The 21,047-nt window shown below is 47.5% G+C and overlaps 1 protein-coding gene across 1 annotated transcript in view; it reads left to right on the forward strand.

Annotated features, from left to right (window-relative positions):
- The first annotated feature begins 1,828 nt into the window (after nucleotides 1–1,828).
- Plg (plasminogen) overlaps nucleotides 1,829–21,047 on the forward strand; it is a 34,582-nt gene continuing 15,363 nt past the window's right edge. The window contains exons 1-10 of the mRNA XM_070010820.1: nucleotides 1,829–1,944; nucleotides 7,063–7,198; nucleotides 9,619–9,725; nucleotides 11,805–11,919; nucleotides 13,126–13,265; nucleotides 16,208–16,328; nucleotides 16,622–16,740; nucleotides 18,009–18,168; nucleotides 18,749–18,894; nucleotides 19,394–19,553. Coding sequence (XP_069866921.1) covers nucleotides 1,896–1,944; nucleotides 7,063–7,198; nucleotides 9,619–9,725; nucleotides 11,805–11,919; nucleotides 13,126–13,265; nucleotides 16,208–16,328; nucleotides 16,622–16,740; nucleotides 18,009–18,168; nucleotides 18,749–18,894; nucleotides 19,394–19,553 — 1,253 coding nt within the window. The 5' untranslated portion in view covers nucleotides 1,829–1,895. The remainder of the gene's footprint in view (nucleotides 1,945–7,062; nucleotides 7,199–9,618; nucleotides 9,726–11,804; nucleotides 11,920–13,125; nucleotides 13,266–16,207; nucleotides 16,329–16,621; nucleotides 16,741–18,008; nucleotides 18,169–18,748; nucleotides 18,895–19,393; nucleotides 19,554–21,047) is intronic.

The following is a 21,047-nucleotide window of genomic DNA, read 5'->3' on the forward strand; positions in this document are numbered from 1 at the left end:
TCCAGGATTTTTGCAGGAGCTTTGGTCTCAAGGAATTCTGCACAGAGCTCCCGCCTAGACTACCCGGGGGGCCCTGATCCTTGATCAGTTGATATGGAAGGGATTTTTACAGCCAGAAAAGAGGAACAAATGTTTTCTGTCCTTATTTCAGATGAGAGAGGCTGTCTTATTTCTAAATAGTTTTTTAAACAGTAAAATAGGATTTTTAAGCATGCACAAGGCTAGGTATGGTGCACACCGGTAATCCCAACCATCAGGAGGTAGAGATTGAAGGATTATGGTTAGCTTCTAACTGACGATCTAACCATCTACCCTAAGAGGAAAGAATTCCAAGACCTCATTTCAATCAATAAGCCAGGCGTGGTGGTGATGCCTGTGATTCCAGCTACGTCGGAGGATGGCCTGAAGCTAGGCCTAGACAAAAACAAGAAACTCTGTCTCCCAAGTAATTAAAAACAAAAAAGGGCTGGGGGCCTGGCTCAAGCAGTAGAATACTTGCCTAGCAAGTGCAAGGCTGAGTTTAAGTCTCAGTACAACCAAAAAAGAAGAAAAAGGATGCATTGTCCGAAGTGCAGACTGGACTGTGAAAATTGAGACAGTGTTGCAACTTCATTCTGCCATTTTCTTCTCTATCCTGTGATGATGAAAATATGATGGGCTGTGAATTGACATGGGGGAAAAGGACTGCATTTTATCACCATCCACAATTACTAAAGAACTTTGAAGTGAGGAGATGGATAAGTTTGATCCAACTAATCATTACGTAATAGGCTGGAGGAGGAGCAGCTGCTTACAGATGAGAAAGTCCCTAGATTTCATCGTCCAAAAAGTAAGTAAATACTAAACTACCAAAATAAATGCATAAACCAGTACACCTGCAAACATGACACAGTGTACAAATGATCAAAACGCCGCGGGCTCCCCCATGAATGTGTACAATTATATGCGCATTGTTTAAAAGTCAATTTGATTCAAATTAATGATACAATAAAACTTTTAGAATTATAGAAAAGGTATGAGTCCACTGGGAATAAAGTATTTGGAATTTGGATAATAAAAAACAATAGTGTCACTTCCGTTACAGTTTCTAGAGTTTGGTGTCCGGCATAGGATGCTTACTTGTGGTGGAGTCTGGGCTCCTGTGCCTGAGCTGTCTCCCTGTCAGCTTAAGGAGTTTGGCTTGCTGGAAGGGTGGCTAGGGCAGGCTCTGCTGTGTGTGTGTGTGTCGGGGGGGTCTGAAGATAAGAACTAATGTTTTATTTTATTATATTACTTATTTTATCATTTTTCCCTCCCTCCCTCCCTCCCTTCCTCCCTCCTTTCCTTCCTTCCTTTCTTTCTTTGCCTGGGTACTGTCTCTGAGCTTTTCAGCTCAAGGCTAGTGCCCTACCAGTTGAGCCACAGCGCCACTTCTGGTTTTCTGGTGGTTCATTGGAGATAAGAGTCTTGTGGACTTTTCCTGCCCCGGCTGGCTTTAAACCACGATCCTCAGCTCTCAGCCTCCTAGTAGCTTAGGATGACAGGTGTGAGCTACTGGCACCCAGTTTTTATTTTCTATTTTTACCTGACAGAAAAGGGATGAAGGAAGAGGGGAAAATGGAGGCCTGTGGGCAGGGAGGAGGGGGGAGGAGAAAGGCAGGGAGCCGAGAGAGGATGGTCACTTTTACCTCTTGCCAGCCTGGCTTGCAGATGCGTTCCTGCAAACATTTTGTAAGCTCCCGTTCAAGGTACTGTTTGCCCCTTCTGAGCAGAGCCGGGGGGGGGGGGGGGCTGGTCAACCATTAATCTCATTTGACTATCTGGCCCTGTGGACTCTCTGGCCGTGTGTGGCTGTGCTGTTCTCCGCGACATCTGGGGTAGGGACGCGGTCTCCAGCACCGCTGGCCTGGCCCAACATGGAGCAGAAGGAAGTCTTCCTTCTCCTTCTTTTATTTCTGAAATCAGGTAAGGCTGGAAGGTTTGGGGCCGCTGTGTCGTCATTGCCCCTCCCCCGCCCCCAAATTAGATGCACACTTGTTTTATGGGCAACTTGGTTAAATGAACTTCCTATTTCTGAGAGTTTGTGGTTCAAAATCTAGGACTGTGGACTCCTCCAGGTATCATTTTAATCTCCCTGTGAATGCTGCTGGGGAGGGGGTGTAGAAGGGAAGCCAGCACAGAAAACAATGGGAGATTTTTTTTTCAGATCCAAATGTCTGAGCTCATGGAGGTGACAATTCTGTTGGAAAAAATGGTCAATGTAACTAATGGCTGCAGAGATGGTTACTTTGTCTGGTTCTCAGGGTGATTAAGTTATATTGGCTTTTGTTGTTGTTGTTGTTAAGTGGTTATCTTCCTGTAGCATTCAAATCTGAGCAATGAAATGCTGCTCTGAGTATATTTGACTCCTGGCGGATCTGTGGAGAGAGACCCAGCAGGTGTCTGTTGGCTGGGTTTGAGGCAGGCTTTCCCTGGGGAGATGTTTGCCTCTGGTGCCTGCAGCAGCCATATGTATCTGTGTGGGAAATGATGTGTGCACATAGTAACTCAACAAATATCCTTTTAGGCCTCTGGGTTATCCCAGACACATTTTGTTAGTCTTTTTTTTTTTTTTTTTTGCCGGTCCTGGGGCTTGAATCAGGGCCTAGGCACTGTTCCTGAGCTTCTTGTGCTTAAGTCTAGCACTCTACCACTTGGGCCACAGCACCACTTCCGGCTTTTTTCTATGTATGTGGTATTGAGGAATTGAACCCAGGACTTCATGCATGCTAGGCAAGCACTCTGCCACTAAGCCATTCCCAGCCCCCATCCTCCCCCCCGCCCCCCCCCCCCCCGCCCTGGCACATTTTTATACACACGTATGTGTGTATATCTTTCACTAATACTTGCTATGTTGCTTGTGGTATAGGCAGGCTATTATATACATGAAGAAAGCTAGACTTAGGGAAATCGGAGTGCAGTTGGAGGCATGGCTCAGTTAGTAGCATGCTAGCCAGTAGGCAAAAGCATCAGGTGCTGAGTTCCAGTCCCAGTCTCGAACCTCCTCCTCTCCACCCCCCAGAAAATGAGGATATCAGAGTTTTGGCCTATTGATCAAATGTCAACATCAAAGCAGAAACTTGGAATTAAACCAAGGATTTCCAAGAAAGAATCTGGTGGTGTTTTCCATCATTCAAGTTGCTTAAAAGGTTAAAAAAAAAATCCATCTTCTAGCCATGTGACAGTGGCTCATACATGTAATCTAGCTTCTCAGGAGGCTGAGGGCTGAGGATTCTAGTCCCCCCCCCTTTTTTTGTCAGTGGTGGGGCCTGAACTCTGGGCCTGGGCGCTGTCCCTCAGCTCTTCAGCTCAAGATTAGATCTCTACTTGAGGTACAGCACTACTTCCAGCCTTTTCTGCTTATGTGGTGCTGAAGAATCGAACCCAGGGCCTCATGCATGCAAGGCAAGCACTCTACCACTGAGCCACCTTCTCAGCCCCTGAGGATTCTAGTTCTAAACCAGCCTAGGCAGACAAATCTTTGAGACTCAATCTCCAGTTAACCAACAAAAAGCCAAAAATAGAGGTGTGACTCAAGTGGTAGAGAGCTAGCCTTGAGCACAAAAGCTGAAGGACAGCACTCAGGCCCTGAGTTCAAGCCCCAGGACCAGCACACATAAGCACAAAATTATCTTCTAGGTATGTCCATTAATTTGTTTAGTTAAACAGTTTTAGAGGCTTAATTTTAAGGTACAATCCACAGTATACAGGCTGTCCATTTAAGACATGTTGTTCAAGGCTTACAGAATATTCAGGGCAGAATATCCAACTATCATCAGTACCATGAAGTGTAGAGTATTTTTGTTTCCCCCACAGACTGCACTCTTCATGTCCATTACCCCCAATCTACAGACCCTGAAATTTTTTCACCTATTTTCTGTCTTTATAGATTGGCTGTTTTGGACATTTCATATGCAAAGTATGATGGGTGATAGCTCTTTATGCCCACATACTTGAAATTCAACCTGTAAGTTACCAGGTAAACTTTAACAAGTGGTCGTTTCTGGCTAAATACATATGAGTTTAGTGGGAGCCACTCAAAGAATGAGAAAAAAATTCAGAGCAGGAAAAGATTAAAAGAAGTTTTGGGTGGGAGATTAAGTGTCTTCTTTCAGCCTATGGAAACTAGTGCTGAACACAATGCCAAACTTTCCTGCAACAAGGTAACAAATATCTTAGCTGAGCTGGAGGGAGAATTCTCTCATCAACTCTTTGGAAGGAAAGTACTTACTCTCATTTTCCATAGGAACATGACTTTTACCATTCCCAGTGCGCTGAGAGGAAAGCGAATTCTTTTACAGCTATCTCAGTGAGAGGTGGATAAACTTCTTCTGTCTCACACCCCACCAGCTTCTCTTTTAGACAGACAAGTTTGCAATCATGAACATACACTGTGATTGAAAACAACTCACACTAGAATCAAATGGACCACTTTGAGAAACACCCACATTTAAACGATAATATAAAAAGTTTTGTCTTACTAAAGATTTGCTTAATGTTTCTTTGTCAACAAATTATATCAGAAGGAGGGGGAAAAACGAAAAAAAAATTGGGGGGAAATTTTAAATATAAAAGAAAAGAATAATTCTCTTTTGGGATATTTTCTTGGGGCTTCAGCTTGTAGGATGATCTTAGCAGCTCTATGCTACGAAACATGATGATGTGGCATAATTAAAGCTAATTTAATCATGTATAGCTTGCCCTAACTCACCTTCCAATAATTCCCTCTCTCTCTCTTTGCCAGTCCTATGGCTTGACTTCAGGGCCTGGGCACTGTCCCTGAGTTTCTTTTTGCTCAAGGCTAGTGTTCTACCTCTTGAGCCACAGTGCCACTTCCAGCTTTTTCTGTGTATGTGGTACTGAGGAATCGAACCCAGGGCCTCATGCATGCTAGGCACTCTACCACTGAGCCACCTTCCCAGCCGCCCCAAGAATTCTTTACGAAGGTTAGCTTTATAGAGGACACTTCATAAATGCATTGTCTGCTTTTCAAATCACACAGTATCTGTAGAACTTAGCAAAGTGTAATTCTTCTTGACAATGAGACTTCAAATCGTGATTTTTTTAAAAAAAAGGGAAGGTAAAGACATTCATATGAACCTAAAACATCGATTTCTCTATAATCGATTCCACCACAATCAATTCTACAATTCTTTTATAAAGGCTTTAAGTGTATTTGCCAACTGTCTGTTCTATAATGCATGCTTCCGGTTTGGGGCGTGTTAAGGTAGTACGGCAGGGCAAAGCGGCGGATGCTGGGGAGAGTGGGTGCTGGGGAGAGCGGGTGCTGGGGAGAGCGGTGTTCATGATGGTTTTGTGTTTTCCCACTCTCTCTGCCTGTTGTTCTCCCTTCCCGTCCGGATCACTCTTTGACCCACTCGATCTGGCTTTGGTCCCCAATACCCCCTCAGTGGTCAAGGTTCTAGGGTTGCCTAATCCCATGGAAACATTGCCATCTTCTTTCCATTAACCCTTTGTGGCCCCTCAGTCCTGTGAAAGCCACCAGCAGTAGAGGGAAAGAAGAGAGCTGAGTCTCCAGGCTTGGCAGAGCCCGGGTGCGGGGCAGAGCCTCGGAGCTGGGGACCTGGGTCTTTAGAGGTAAGGCCTCTCTGAGGGCCCTGCCGTGCTCTGCACATTTTCTCACAGAGAAGCCCCGGCCAATATTTATCCCAGGCAAATATATGTTTCCTCCCTTATAAAAAAACTATTATTATGCCAGGCGCCAGTGGCTCATGCCTGAAATCCTAGCTCCTAGGAAGCTGCAGTCTGAGGATTGTAGTTCGAAGCCAGCCCAGGCAGTCCATGAAACTCTTATCTCCATTAAACCACTCAAAAACTAGAAGTGGTGGGGCTGGGAAGGTGGCTCAGTGATAGAGCGCTTACCTTGCATGCCTGAGACCGTGGGTTCAATTCCCCAGCACCACATAAGCAAAAAGAAAAAAAAGCCGGAAGTGGTGCTGTGGCTCAAGTGGTAGAGCCCTAGCCTTGAGCTGAAGAGCTGAGGGACAGCGCCCAGGCCCAGAGTTCAGGCCCCACGACTGGACCCAAAAAAACCCCAAAAACTAGAAATGGTGCTGTGGCTCAAAGTCGTAGAGTGTTAGCCTTGAGCAAAAGAGCTCATGAGCAAAAGAGCTCATGGACAGCACCCAGATCCTGATTTCAAGCCCCACAACTGACAAACAACAACAACTTTGTTATAAAGGTGACATAGAGAGGGGTTGCACTTAGATTAGTCAGGAAAGGAGCGCATTTCTTTTTGGACAATGTCACTCTTTCCCTCACTCCCAGTTTTCTCTTCTTATCCGCATCCACATGTTTTGTTATTGTTATTGTTGTTTTGCCAGTCCTGGAGCTTGAATTCAGGACCTGGGCACTGTCCCTGATCTTCTTTTGCTCAAGGCTAGGGCTCTACCACTAGAGCCACAGCACCACTTCTGGCCTTTTCTGTTTACATGGTACCCAGGGCTTCATGCATGCTAGGCAAGCATTCTACCACTGAGCCACCTTCCCAGCCCCCCTACCCACAGTTTTACAGTTTGTTTTCAACATAGTTTCTAGTGAGTACCACTGCTGCATTTGCTCACCCTTTCAGGCCCTGATTTTTATTAATTTCCTCTGAAACAACAGAACCACCCACACGGACAAATGCCTCCTGTATTATTCTTGGAAAGCATAAATGGCTGGAAGTCAAACAAGAGACCCCCAAGTTCCAATTGCACCCAAAGACTGGAGAATCAACATGCATTTGGGAAAGATAGCTGTCACTGAGAGTTCACCCTGACGTGGCAGCCAACAGCCAAAGGATAAAAAGCAAATCTTACTGAAGTTTCCTATCCGTTGGTATAGCAACCCAGAGGCCGCTTCCTAGCCTGGACCGGCTAATCGTGCAGGCCAATTCTTGCATATTGCCACCCGGGGTGGGTTTTTCCCGGCTACCATCTGACTCATGGGCCTGGTGTGGACGAGGCAAAGCGGCTGTGTGAATTAACAATGATGTCACCAAACGCTCTGCAAGTGGCTCTACTTTTATCTTCTGTTTTTTAGGCCAAGGAGGCTCCCTGGATGACTATGTGAGCACTCAGGGGGCTTCATTGTTCAGCATCACCAAGAGGCACGCAGGGGCCAGCAGCGTAGCCGAGTGTGTGAACCGCTGCGAGGAGGAGACAGCCTTCATCTGCAGGTACTCGCCGCGCACGCTGCTGTCCCAACACCCTGCGGCCCAGGCTCCCACAATGCCATTCTAATCCCCACAGCCTGTCCACACACAATGCTATTCTTTTATTTTGCCAGTCCTGGGACTTGAACTCAGGGCCTGGGCACCGACTGTCCCTGAGCTTCTTTTGCTCAAGGCTAGCACTCTACCACGTGACCCACAGGGCCAACTCCAGCTTTTTCTGTGTATGTGGAACTGGGGAATGGAACCCAGGGCTTCATGCATGTTAGGTGAGCACTCTACCACTGAGCCGCCTGCCCAGCCCCACCCTGCTGTGCTAATGGCAAGAAATTTTCTCACAGACTCATTAACAGAAATAAGCCGGGTGCCTGTGGCTTATACCTCTAATCCTAGCTACTCAAGAGGCTGAGATCTGAGAATCACAGTTCAAAATCAGCCTAGGCAGGAAAGTCAGTGAGACACTGATCTCCAATTAGCCACCCCCAGAGCCCAAAGTGGGGCTGTGGTCCAAGCAGCCGAGTAGCAGTCTTGAATGAAGAAGCTCAAGGACAGTGCCCTGGGTAGAAAGGCAAAGGGGGAACTGATGGGGTTGGGGTTTGAAACTCTTTGCTCACAATCTCTGAAGTTCTTTTTCTTAAAGTTTATTAGTGTTCCCTTTAGCAAAATGCTGTGAAAAGATGTCATTTATGTTTATACGTGACAGAAACATTAACATGAGCTCCAGGTTTATAAATTTTTGATGCCCTTACTGGGGCTTGAACTCAAGATGTCATATTCTGGCTTAGCTTTTTCACTCAAGGCTGGTGATCTATTACTTGAGTTCCATCTCCACTTCTGGCTTTTTTTTCTGAGTAATTGGATATCAAAGTTTTTCAGATTTGTCTGTCTGGGGCTGGCTTTGAACCAGGATCCTCAGATCTCAGCCTCCTGAGTAGCTGGCATTACAGGCATGAGCCAGTGGTGCCTGCAACTCTACTTTTTAACACCATCATCCCAAATACTTACAGGAACTCATGTAAATAAAGGTGTCCTGCACAAAGCCAAAGAAAAAATATTTGAGTTTTAAGCCCTTTTTGATTTAAAGTGTGGCTAAAGAAAGCAGAAATAATGACATTTATTGAGGTAGCCAATGTGGGCATTGCTAAGGGCATAAGTGATGCATGCTTTGTAGAGGTTCAGAGGATAGAAACACTGCTAAGCCTTGAGTAGGAGGATGCTGAGAAAACACAAGAGAGGGTAGGTAGGCATTCAAGGCAGGGAGAGACAGTCCTGTACCCCTGACAGGAGCCATGGAAAGACCAAACTCAGGAGCCCAAAGACTTCATGCAGGTGGAGGAGTTGCAAACGTAGGAGGCCTGGTCTTGAATACTTGGCTAAGCAGGAAGGACCATGTAGCAGGACCACCAGGGAAAGGAGGAGGAGTGGTTTTTTATTTGTTTTTTGGTTGCTGTAACAGAATACCCAAGCCTGGGTAATTTACAAAGGAAAGAAGTTTATTAAGTGTGTGGTTCTGGAGGCTGGAAGTTCAAGCCCAAGCAACTGCTCACAACAAGGGCTACTACAGCAGGGAAGAAAAGGGGAAGGGGAAGCGGGTGTGCGAGAGAACGGGAGGCAGTCCAGCCTCTGAGCAGGCTGGAAGGAATCTGAGCTTAAGTAAGCAGAGTGAAATAGAGCAAGATCTAACCATCCTTCCTAATGCCCTCTTCATGTCTTAAAGGGCCCACACCTCAGCAATGCTATGCTGGGGACAAGGCCTCCTCATGAGTTTTGGCGCAGATGGATGGGGTAGGAAGCGCAGCAGAGTTGCAAGGGGAGGGGTAGAATGTAGAGTCCAAAAGGAGACGGGCAAGTTGGGAGTGTGAAGGTCAAATAGGCAGACCATCTCAATCACAAAATAAATAGCCAGCACTAAGGAAAATGAATGAAGCAGGGTGCTGGCAGCTCACGCCTGTGATCCTCGCTACTCAGGAGACTGAGACCTGGAGGGCAGCTGAACAGAAAAGCCCACAAGACTCTATCTCTAATTAAGCAGCAAAAAGCCAGGCTGGGGACATGGCTTGAGTGGTAGAGCACCAACTGTGAGCAAGAAAGGCACATGAGCACAGTATTTGCATAAATATGAAATGAGTGAAGAAAGAAGACAGTAATTGAAACAGAAATAGAGGAAATTTGGTGAGAGAGAGAGAGAGAGAGAGAGAGAGAGAGAGAGAGAGAGAGAGAGAGAGAGAGAGTAAGGGTTTGAGAAACAAGAACAAGAGTGGGTGTTGAAGAATTCACGATCAGACCACTCCCCATCAATACTGTGACAATGGTTCTGGGCTCACAGAGACACCCAGAGATCTAATTACCTTTCAAGCAACTTCTTCCTCCCCAAGGTTGATTTCCATCCAGGGAAGGCTTCATGGTGTCTTCTGACCCTTCTGCAGGTCATTCCAATACCACAGCAAAGAGCAGCAATGCGTGATCATGGCTGAGAACAGCAAGTCTTCTGGGATCATCAGGATGAGAGATGTTGTTCTATTTGAAAAGAGAGGTCAGTGGGAATCCTGTCCCTTCCCTTTCCCCTCCCCTTCCTCCTAATTGATGGGCTCAGCCAATGAGGCCCTAGAAGTAGAGACATTGAATTCTGGGTAAGGACAGGTTTTGCCACCTAATCAGCTATGTGAGAGTGAGTCTGTCACTTCAGATCCTTGGTTTCCTTTCTCTGCCTCTGTGACCCTGGGTTCGATTCTCAAAACTTGACTCTGAGAGAGAGAGAGAGAGAGACAGACAGACAGACAGACAGACAGACAGACAGACAGACAGACAGACAGACAGACAGACAGAGACACAGAGAGAGAGACAGAGACAGAGACAGAGATAGAGACAGAGACAGAGAGACAAAGACAGAGACAGAGACAGAGACAGACAGACAGAGACAGACACAGAGACAGAGACAGAGAGAGCACATGCGTGCCAGTCCTAACACTGAGGCCTAGGCACTGTCCTTAAGCTAGCACACTCTTACCACTTGAGCCACAGCTCCACTTCTGGCTTTTTGGTTTTTAATTGGAGATAAGAGTCTTGCAGACTTACCTGCCTAGGCTGGCTTTGAACCAAGATCCTCAGATATCAGCCTGCTGAGTAGCTAGAATTACTGACACAAACTACCAGCACATGGCTTGCAATATTGTCTATTGGAAATGTGCAAAAAGAAAAGTTCATTTTCCATAGTTTCCTTTAAAATGCAGACCAAGAATCTTTTTGTTCAGTCCCACTGGTCTGGATTCCAGTGGGACTCGCGCTGCATTTTTAGAAAATCCAAAGAGTCATTAAATGGACATAAGATCCAGATGAGGGCTGGGAAGGTGGCTCAGTGGTAGAGCGCTTGCCTTGCATGCTCGAGGCCCTGGGTTCGATTCCTTAGCACCACATAAGCAAAAAGAAAAAAGCCGGAAGTGGTGCTGTAGCTCAAGTGGTAGAGCGCTATCCTTGAGCTGAAGAGCTGAGGAACAGCGCCCAAGCCCAGAGTTCAGGCCCCACTACCGGAACCCCCCCATCCGCAAAAAAAAAGATCCAGATGAATGGATTGCATTTAAAAACCACTCTTACATTCTAATGCTGGCCAGGAGATGGATAATTGCAGGAATACAGCTCCGCAAGTCCACTGTATGTCACAGGGGCAGAAGAAGAAATTTGCTTTTCTCGATAGTGTGTGGCAATGTTTCTAATCTTACTGCAAAATTCTACATATGATGTTAGGATTATTTCCTCTCATCTTCCAGAGTTCAGTGAGCTGAACTCTTCTTGGGACTCTTTCCTTGCCTCTGTCTCTAATTTTATTAAAATGTTTCCTATTATCATATATTAGTGTACAGGAGGAATTCATTGCTCCATATCTACCTATGCTTACAATGTGTTTATTCGACTCACCTTCATCTTTAACTGTTGCGATGGAAGAGCAGATGAACTCTAAACAGAATCCATTTCTGTGGTTACCTCTCACAAATAGTAAAGAATGAGCTCAATTTGTTCCCTAGATTTTTGGTTAAAAGGAGTGGGGATAGGGTCAGTGGGATGTTCTCCAGAAACGTTAACATTGAAAGATATTACTTGTAAATGGTTAACCAGCAGCAGCACAGGGGAGCAGCTGGGCTTGGTTTGAAATCTGAAGTTTGGAGGCTTGAACTGCTTGTTTTCCAGGGAGCAAAAGGTTATATAAACTCTGGTAGGTACATACAAACAAGAGCGAGGCGAAAAGTCAAAAGTCAGTCAGTGTCCAGTCTTGCTTCTTTGCTAGGGAATATGGGCCTGTTGGGGCTAACCTGGAAAGCAGGGGATTCTGGTGGCAGTTAGTGTCATCATGTCCCTGTGACCCCACCCCCCACCCCCAGAACCAAACCACCATCAGGTGCTGAGCTTCTGTAGTCATGGCCCTCGGCTAGGCCGGCTGCAGTGGCTCATACCTGTAATTCCAGCTACTAGAGAGATAGAGATCAGAAGGATCACGTTCAAGACCAGCCTGAGCAAAATGTAAGCCCCTCATGTCCATAAACAAGCCAGGTGTGGCGATTCACGTCTGTCAGACATGGTCGCTTGTTGCGTTTCTGAGCACCGTGCGGGCTTCTTTCAGTGTACCTTGCGGAGTGCAGGACCGGCAATGGGAGGAGCTACCGGGGGAGCACGGCCAAGACCAAGGGTGGCGTAGCCTGTCAGAAATGGAGCGCCACATCCCCACACAGACCCAAGTAAGACTCTCTTCTCTGTATTCCAAATGATCCCGTTACATCAGAATCAAAGCAGAATGGGTGCGCAGCGGGCAGAGAGGGCATTCCGATGTGGAAGTAAATTAGTTCAGCTCCTTACAGGACAAAAGCAGAGAGCAGTTGCTTTCTGTGTATGCTGTTCAAAGAATTTTCTAGAATTACCACATAGAAGAAGGCCTACTGAAAAGAAGCAATACATTTATAAGTTCAAGGCCACATGGAGAAGGGACCACAGGCAATGGGGCTTGGGTGGGGCCTGTCTCAACCAAGCAGGTGTAGATCATGAGATCTAGCCCCGTGAGAACATACTATATGCTGGGAGAAAGGAACACATGAAATACAGCTCGCTTTGTGTCTTTCTGTCCCTGGTTTGGTGACAGATAACATTTTACATTTTCTGTCACGAAGCTTCTCAGACAAATTGCATTTGTTGCTTCCCCGAGAGATGGGCAGATGTAACATTTCCTGTTAGCTGAGGTAAAATGCTGAGCTACCTATGGGAATCCAGAATGTCAGGCATTCACAATGCTCTTTTGAGGAGCTGAGTCCCAAGCTGGCGAGGTGTCTCCCAGTAGAGGCAGACAAGCGCACCCCACCTTTCTAGACCCCAAGTTTTTGTGCCCTTTAATTAATTAATCAATTATTTTTGTGCTGAGGCTCGAACTCAGGGCTTCAGATGCTCCCTTGCTCTTTTCACTCCAAGGCAGGTGCTCTAATACTAGAGCCACAGCTCTACTTCCTTTTTTTTTTTTTTGCTAGTTAATTGAAGCTAAGAGTCTCATGGACTTTTCTGCACAGGCTGGCCTTGGATTGTAATCCTCAGATCAGGTCTCAGCCTCCTGAGTAGCTGGGATGACAGGCGTGAGCTGCCTGCACCTGATCTAAACTGCTCTGATTCTTACTGGGAGAGATGAAATTGGGCATTCGAGGCCCATATCTCTCCTGTCTGCTCCTCCCGCTCCCCCCGGCCCCCAGCCCTGTCCCACAAGCAATAAGGACGGTAAGGACGCAGTAAAGGTGGTAAGGACACAGTGTAGCAGGTGTCAGTCTTGAAGGGAAGGATCTCACAACCCAGTGAGCACTGGGAGGCCAGGCCTCGCGCTCCAGCGAGGAGACAGCGCCTCCTGCAGGCTTGCGGGCAGCACGCTGGCCTCCAGAGGGCCAAGCACTCTTCTCTGTGTCCTACAGCTACACACCCGAGAAATTCCCAGCCGAGGGCCTGGAGGAGAACTACTGCAGAAACCCAGACAACGATGCGCTGGGGCCCTGGTGCTACACCATGGACCCGGAGAAGAGATTCGACTACTGTGACATTCCCGAGTGCGAAGGTCAGAAAAACCCTTGCCCACCCGCCTTGCCTGCAGCGGATCTACCTTGAATTTTTTTAATGATGATGTTTATTTCTATTTTTCGATGTCCGGGACAGACACCAGGGCTCTGTCCCACTGGACAAGGCCTCCCCGCCGGCTTCCACCCTGCCCACTGCCCCGCCATTGAGCATGAACACATGTTCCATCAGTTCTTTGTGGGCCACATGCAGTCTTTTTTTGTGCTAGTACTGGGGCCTGAACCCAAGGCCTTGTGCTCTCGCTTGGCTTTTTTGCTCGTCTGGTGCAAAAGGCTGAGCCATAGTTCCGCTTCCAGTGGTCTCTAAGGTAATATCCCCAGGGATATTATTAAAAATGGATTAATATTTTATATTTCAAAGCGGAGTGCTGTGTTCACATCTTGGGAAAGAAGAAAAATTCACTCTGGTTTCTAGTGTTGGCCTGAATTATTATTATTTTTTATTGTGAAACTACCGTAGAGAGGGGTTACAGTTACATGAGCAAGGTAATGAGTACATTTCTTATCCAGCATTGTTGCCTCCTCCTTTGTTTCCCCTTTCCATCCCTTCCATCTCCCTCCCGCCCCATGCCCCCTGAATTATTTTTATTAAAATGATACCCAACATGTATAACTATAAAATTAGTCCTAAACTTCTTAGAATCATGCAGCGCAAAACTCCAAATGTATTTGTAATTAAGAAGCTTATTAGACCATGAAAATTCAAGCAAATAATATTAAATTAATATTATGGTTTTATGGTTTAAAGCTAGGCAATGGACCAGCATTTATATTAGTCATCTTATGTATCTATTTAAAAATAGTCCTGGGGTTTAAACCCAGGTCTTCACATAAACCCAGGTCTTCACATTTGGTTGAGTGGTGCCTTACCACTTGAGCTAGGTCCCCAGCTCTTTTTGCTTTCATTATTTTTTTGCATTTGGGATCTTGAATTTTCCCTAGACTTTGATCCTCCTGTTTATGTTTCTCAAGTGCCTGGGATGGCAGGCGACCCAGCACTTCTAGACAAGACCTCCAGCACTTTGTGTCTCAAACCAAGATCCTCCTAGTCTCTGCTTCTCATGTAGCTGGGATTACATTGTGAGTCTCTACACTCTGCCAGCAATCTTTTTTTTTTTTTTTTGGGTCGGGTTATGGGGCCTGAACTCTGGGTCTGGGTGCTGTCCCTCAGCTCTTCAGCTCAAGGCTAGCGCTCTACCACTTGAGCCACAGCGCCACTTCTGGCTTTTTGCATATGTGGTGCTGAGGAATCGAACCCAGGGCCTCAGGCATGCAAGGCAAGCGCTCTACCACTGAGCCACCTTCCCAGCCCCAGGAATAGTAATTTTTTTTTTGGGGGGGTCTGGTCGTGGGGCCTGAACTCTGGTCCTGGGCACTGTCCCTCAGCTCTTCAGCTCAAGGCTAGCACTCTACCACTTGAGCCACAGCGCCACTTCAGGCTTCTTTTTCTTTTTGCTTATGTGGTGCTGGGGAATTGAACCCAGGGCCTCAGGCATTGCAAGGCAAGCGCTCTACCACTGAGCCATCTTCCCAGCCCCTCTGCCAGCAATCTTTATTTTAATGGCTTTATCGATTTAAAGGTACGCTTCAAAGGTCAATGCTAAAAATTGGGGAAAATGTCTTCATTTCCTATTTCCATCCATTTATTAGACTAAAGAGAATTGATGCAGGTGGGATTTGTGTGACAATGTGGATGTTGTAGCAGATGACAACTCACATCCCCTTTATTTATTTGAATAATGGAGATGCTTTAGTTTGAACAGTATTGTAGGTTATTTGGCCATGAGAATGATGTAATCTAGCTACTGAGGAGGTGGAGGTCAAGGGGACTGTAGTTTGAGGCTAGCTTGGGCAAAAAGTTAGCAAGACCCATCTCAGTCAATACAGGGTACTGCATACCTATCATCCCAGTTACTTAGGAGGCATAGGAATGAGGATCATGATTTGAGGCTGGTCTAGAAAATAATTTGAAAACACCAAATGGACTAGGGGCATAGCTCAATTAGCAGAGTAGCTGCCTAGCAAGTACAGAGTCCTGAGTTCAGACCCCAGCACCACCTGAAAGAGAAAACAGAAACACCGTGAATGCATGGCTTTTGTGTCAGGTCTGCAGCTGTTACCCTTATTACCCTTATTACTCATGCTGCCTCACTCTGCGACTCACTAACTCCAGATGGAAGCTCTGGGGTTTAAGTAAATTAGAATGAAAGAAAAGGAGCAGCCCTGCTGCTCGACTCCATGGAAAGAGAAGCCAGTGGTCATGAAAACTCCGGCCGGAGGATCTGGGGCGGGGGGGGGGGGGGGGGGGGCGCTGCCTCAGTCATGCACCAAGGATTGATCAGAGTACTTTCAGAGAGATTTAAAGATGAGTACTGAAGAGAAGAAGCCCAACTCTTAAAAACTGGAACCCTCCTGAGAATATGAACAATGCCTAAGTCTGCCAGCCTAATTCGTCATGACTATCAGCATGACGCACACATGCCATTTGAAAAGGGAGGAAACGAATTGGATTGTAGTAGAGCATTCTGAGTTTCCAAGCCATTCTTGGAAATGGCGTATGGCAAGTGGAAAGCAGGACTTGAGACGTCTCTAGTGGGATTCTAGTTCCTGTTCTCTTTCTTCTTCTCCTTCTCCTCCTTCTCCTTCTTTTTTTGCTGCTCTGAGGTGTAGGCCCTGTTCCTGAGTTCTTGTGCTCAAGGCGAATTCCTTATGACTTGAGCCAGAGCTCCACTTTCAGCTTCCTGAAGAATCCCACAGAATTTCTGCCTGGGCTGGCTACGAAACAACCACAACCCTCAGATTTCAGTTTCCTGAGTAGCTAGGATGACAGGTGTGAAGCCCCGGGCGCCCGGCTCCTGTCCAATTTTGTGTCCATCTTTCCGTTTCTCTCTTCCTCTCCTCCCGTCCTCCCCGCACTCTGCAGAGGAATGCATGCACTGCAGTGGAGAGAACTACGAAGGCAAAATCTCCAAGACGGAGTCTGGACGTGAATGTCAGGCCTGGGGCTCCCAGAGCCCCCACACCCACGGCTACCTTCCTTCCAAGTAAGTCTCGGGCCCACGGCCTCCGCCGTCACTGTTTGGCAGGGCCTCAGGAGGTGAATGGGACTGGCGTGGGGTGTGGAAGCTGGCATTTCCTACCATGCTGTACATGAAGGCTACGCGGCGGCGACTCTGCACGGTCTAGGGGCCACACCTTGGGATTCTGCATGCACGTAGCACTCAGCGGGCACCAGCCCTCCACAGGCACTCAAATGCGTGCTCATCATCAAAGTTGCTGATCCACGAAGATAAGTGTTCAGAGCTGTTAAAATCCTTCCTGTCCATCCTGTGCGCAGATTTCCAAACAAGAACTTGAAGAATAATTACTGCCGGAACCCCGATGGGGAGCCTCGCCCGTGGTGCTTCACCACCGACCCCACCAAGCGCTGGGAGCTCTGCGACATCCCCCGGTGCGGTGAGTGTGGCCTCCCGGCGCGCGTGGGCTCCTGAGACGCAGACTACACGCGACCCAGGGGTTTGTGGGATAGTTATGCTTCCCCCCGCCCTTTTGTCAGTCATGGGGCTTGAACTCTGGGCCTGGGTGCTGTCTCTCAGCTCTTCAGCTCAACCACTTGAGCCACAGCGCCACTTTCAGTTTTCTGGTGGTTAATGGGGAGATAAGAATCTCACAGACTTTCCTGCCTGGGCTGGCTTCGAACTGCAGTCCTCAGATCTTAGTCTCCTGAGTCGCTAGGATGACAGGTGTGAGCCACCAGCACCTGGTTAATGCTTTTGATTTTACTGTCCTTTTAAAATAGTTTACTGGCTACGCTAGGTACCCATAAGAACATCTATTTCTAGTTCAGATCATTCTATTTTTTTCTCCCTGTCCCATCTCAGGTTCTGGGATGACAGCTCTGCTATTCTGCTCTTTCCTGGGCTCCAGGATGACTCCACACACACGCTGTCAGACTGTGTTACTAGGCAGAATTCTTTCTAGGTGTTGCTTTGTCTTTAAGAAGTTGTCTGTGGGCATCTAGTTTTTTCGGTACCCAATTTGGGGAGCTGTTGGGGAAACAGAGTTCAGGAGGAGATGAAGTGGAAGGCCTGGTTGAATGCAAAGTGGAGGAGACAATTTAATACTAGGTTCCTTCTCTGAGAATTTGAACTGGGAGCCTGGGAGGGCAGCCGGATAGCCATGAAGAGCGAAGGCCATGGAGGCCTGCTTCCCTCATCTGCTCTGGTGTGAGCCCTTGTGACCCATGGGTTTTGACCATCACTTTATAAACATCAGCTTCTCCTTTCTTCTCTCTTTTTTTGCTTTTCTCCTCAAGAATGACTTGACTTTTGGTCGTACCCTCTTCTCTTGACCTTTTCTGCTGTACTCTTTTTCTCAGTTGGTAGCTCCATGGGGTACAGGGTACCACACAGCTATGTCTTCTGGGTGACTGATATATTCTTCCTAATGAAGCCTGTCTAAGGTATTGAGGTGGGACACACAGGGGGCCCTCCCATTCATGATGAACTGATCACAGAAAGAATCAGCAGCTGCCCCAAGAACCTATTTCTGGAGAAGTTCTTGGTGACATGGTCTCACAGATATAGAGTCTACCGAATTGTCTTCTTGTGAAAATACTTCACTATATTTGCTCTTGTTGGTGTTGGTTGTGGAGCACCAATCGGTGCATCATTCTTGATTTGAAAAATAATCATGTCATCTGTTTATTTTTTTCCCTATTCAAGCAACACCCCCGCCTTCTCGTCCAACCTACCAGTGTCTGGAGGGGAGAGGCGAAAGCTACCGGGGCACGGTGTCGGTCACGAAGTCTGGGCACACGTGCCAGCGCTGGAGTGAACAGTCGCCTCATGAACACAACAGGACCCCGGAGAACTTCCCCTGCAAGTGCGTCTCCCCGTCCCCGCCCTGTCCCCTCTGTGGACTGGGGATTCCTGCAGATTTGCTTGGGCTGCTGTAGGAAGGAACCCGGGATCGAAGTACACCGGGGAGAACAATGATTAAGCCCTATACAAGAGAGGTGGAATACAGTAACGTTGCTTTTTCCAAAGAGTGGCATGTCCTACTGGTGGCACATTCTGGGGCCTTACTCCCAACCTACACGCCCTTGGAATGGTTAGTGACAACTAACCATTCCCCAGCTGAACTAGGGACCAGCTCCGCACTGCAGTGTGTAAACCCTGTGCCTAGAATGTGCACAGAGGCCGGAGCAGCACAGAAGACGCCTATTCTGTCTCAGGTATACAACGCAGTGTCCACCATGGAGTGGTGGGTCCTGTTTCACTGAGTCAAGGGTGCGCTGTGTCACCATTCCCTGGGCTCCTGAGCTCTGCTCGGCCTTCCTCCCAGCCCACCCTTCAGCTGGTATGATGGTGGAGCACCCAGCGGTAGATACGCACCCAGCATGGCCGCCGCCACCCTCACCTGATTGTTCTCGTCTGCTTGAAGGGCTCCACTTGTTTTGCAGAGGTTTGGATGAAAACTACTGCCGGAATCCTGACGGGGAATCGTTCCCCTGGTGCTACACGACCAACAAGACGGTGAGGTGGGAGCACTGTGCAATCCCCACCTGCGAGTCCTTGCCCACCACCTCGGACCACCTGGACACGTCGGGTGAGAGCGGGGGCTGGGAGCTCCCGGGGCCCAGGTGGGCGCTTCCCCAGGGAACGAGCGGCCCCTGGAGAGCACGTGCTGTACGATCCCAGCGAGAGAGTGTCAAATGGCCTGGGTTGTTTTCTGGCTTGGAGTTTGGCCATCTCAGTGAACGGAGCAGGTGCTCTGGAGTGTGGCTCCCACGGCTGCTGATCGCACGTTCTCTGAGTCAAACTGGTTGTCAGGGCGCCGCTGGATGTCTCCTGCTGGCCTGTCTCCTCTTTGATTCCTTCCTGAGGGGCCTTAACTACACATCAGTCGCGGCTCCTTTTTGGTTCCTGCTCTGTGTGGGAGCACTCTGTTTTTGCTTGGCTCTTCATGGCCCTCCGCCTAGTGACAAGAAGCAAAGACCACTCTTCGCTGTTTCCTAGGGGCGACCGGCCGGATGGCTGCCGTCCCTTGCTTCGCGGGCCTCTCCCTTCAGCCCTTCCTCACCTGATCTCTTCTGTTTCCATCTCAGCGCCGCCTGAGCAAACCCCTGTCGTCCAGGAATGTTACGAGGGCAACGGGCAGAGCTACCGAGGCACGTCGTCCACCACGATCACGGGCAAGAAGTGCCAGTCGTGGTGGTCCATGAGTCCACACCGGCACGAGAAGACCCCGGTGAACTTCCCAAACGCGTACGTCCTGATTTTAGTCATTAGAAGGGCAGGAGCCAGCGGAAATGACTGGTACTGAGATCCGTGTGGCATCTTAGAACCAACCTTTCTGAGATCTAGCATGCGAGTCAAGTTTTCTCGGGAGCCTTCTGTTTGCGCAAAGGGTCTGAGAGGGGAGAGGCTCCTGGTGGGTTTTCCTTCCCACATGGTTTTGTGGACACGGGGAGGGGCAGTACATGGATGTGCTGACTTTATACTAATGAACAGCTCAGAAGAACAAACGGTCCAAGGCTGAGGCACAGCACCATTCCCCACGAGGGAAGCAATGCGCCCTTTGTCTTTAGACTCCTATCACTCCAGCCTCAGAGCACTCAAGGGAACCGTGCACCTGCCCTGTGTCTTAAGACATGAATCAATATTTCTGTCTGAATCTTCCCCTTCCTGGGCTCACTGGGTCCTAAAGGGTAAACTTTGCCCAGAGAGTAACCGTACTGACATCATGTTAAAGACGAAAGTGGTAAAAATGGTGTACAGGAAACCATGAATCAAAAGAGGGAGTGGCCGTTCTGGTATCAAGTAGATTTTAGCACGAGAAATAGCAACAAGGACATTTCATAAGGACAAAGGATTCATGCACAGAGACCTAACAATGCTAGTGTTGTGTCCTAAAAACAGAGCCTCAGATAGAGGAAGCAAGAACTAAGGATTAATATGGATGAAGTCTATGAATCTAGCCAAGCATTTTCTCATTTTTTCCTATGGTATGTTTATTAATTTTCCCCAAACAAAACATAAAAGAACAATTAAATAAAAAGATCAGAGAGGACACAGACATTTAAAAGTAAAATGTCAATTTTACTGCCGTGAATGAGGTGGCCATCTAAGTGACATGCTTAGGGCCCCCAAAAAGTCTTTGTTGCCAGGTACCACAGGCTTACCCTTGTAATCCTTGCTACTCTGGAAGCTGAGACCTGGAAGATGGTAGTTGAAGGCCAGCCTAGGCAGACTCCATCTGCAAAATAATCAGCAAAAGGTAGAGTTGGAAACATGGCTTAAGTGGTAGAGCAATAGCACAGGAAGCAAGCCATGTGAGTTCAAGGTCCCGATTTCCAACCCAATATGGCAAAAAAGTCTCTATAAATGCAGAAGGATTAAAACAACACAGTATGTTCCTACCATTCTTGAATTAAATGACTTTGAGCAGAATAATAAGAAGCAGAGCATATCGAAATTGGGTTGCTGCTGAAGACTTAAAGCAGTCTACAAATTTACCATCAATAATTTAAGATAGCAGTTCTCAGAACATGGTCTGGAAAGCTGAAGATTCCCAAGATCTCTCCAGGGAGTCTATTAGTTTAAAACATTTTCAATTTTTAAGAAAAGAAAAATGGCTCCCCATCCACAGATTTGACAAATGGCTTCTCTCCAGAACATATATGTACTCTTCTCTCACTCACTATAATAAAGCTGACAACCAAATAAAAAAATGGACAAGAAATGGGAATAGATATTTCC

The sequence above is a fragment of the Dipodomys merriami genome, unplaced genomic scaffold, assembly GCF_024711535.1.
Source record: "Dipodomys merriami isolate MVZ:Mamm:240054 unplaced genomic scaffold, mDipMer1.0.p SCAF_8, whole genome shotgun sequence".
NCBI classification, from domain to species: Eukaryota; Metazoa; Chordata; class Mammalia; order Rodentia; family Heteromyidae; genus Dipodomys; species Dipodomys merriami.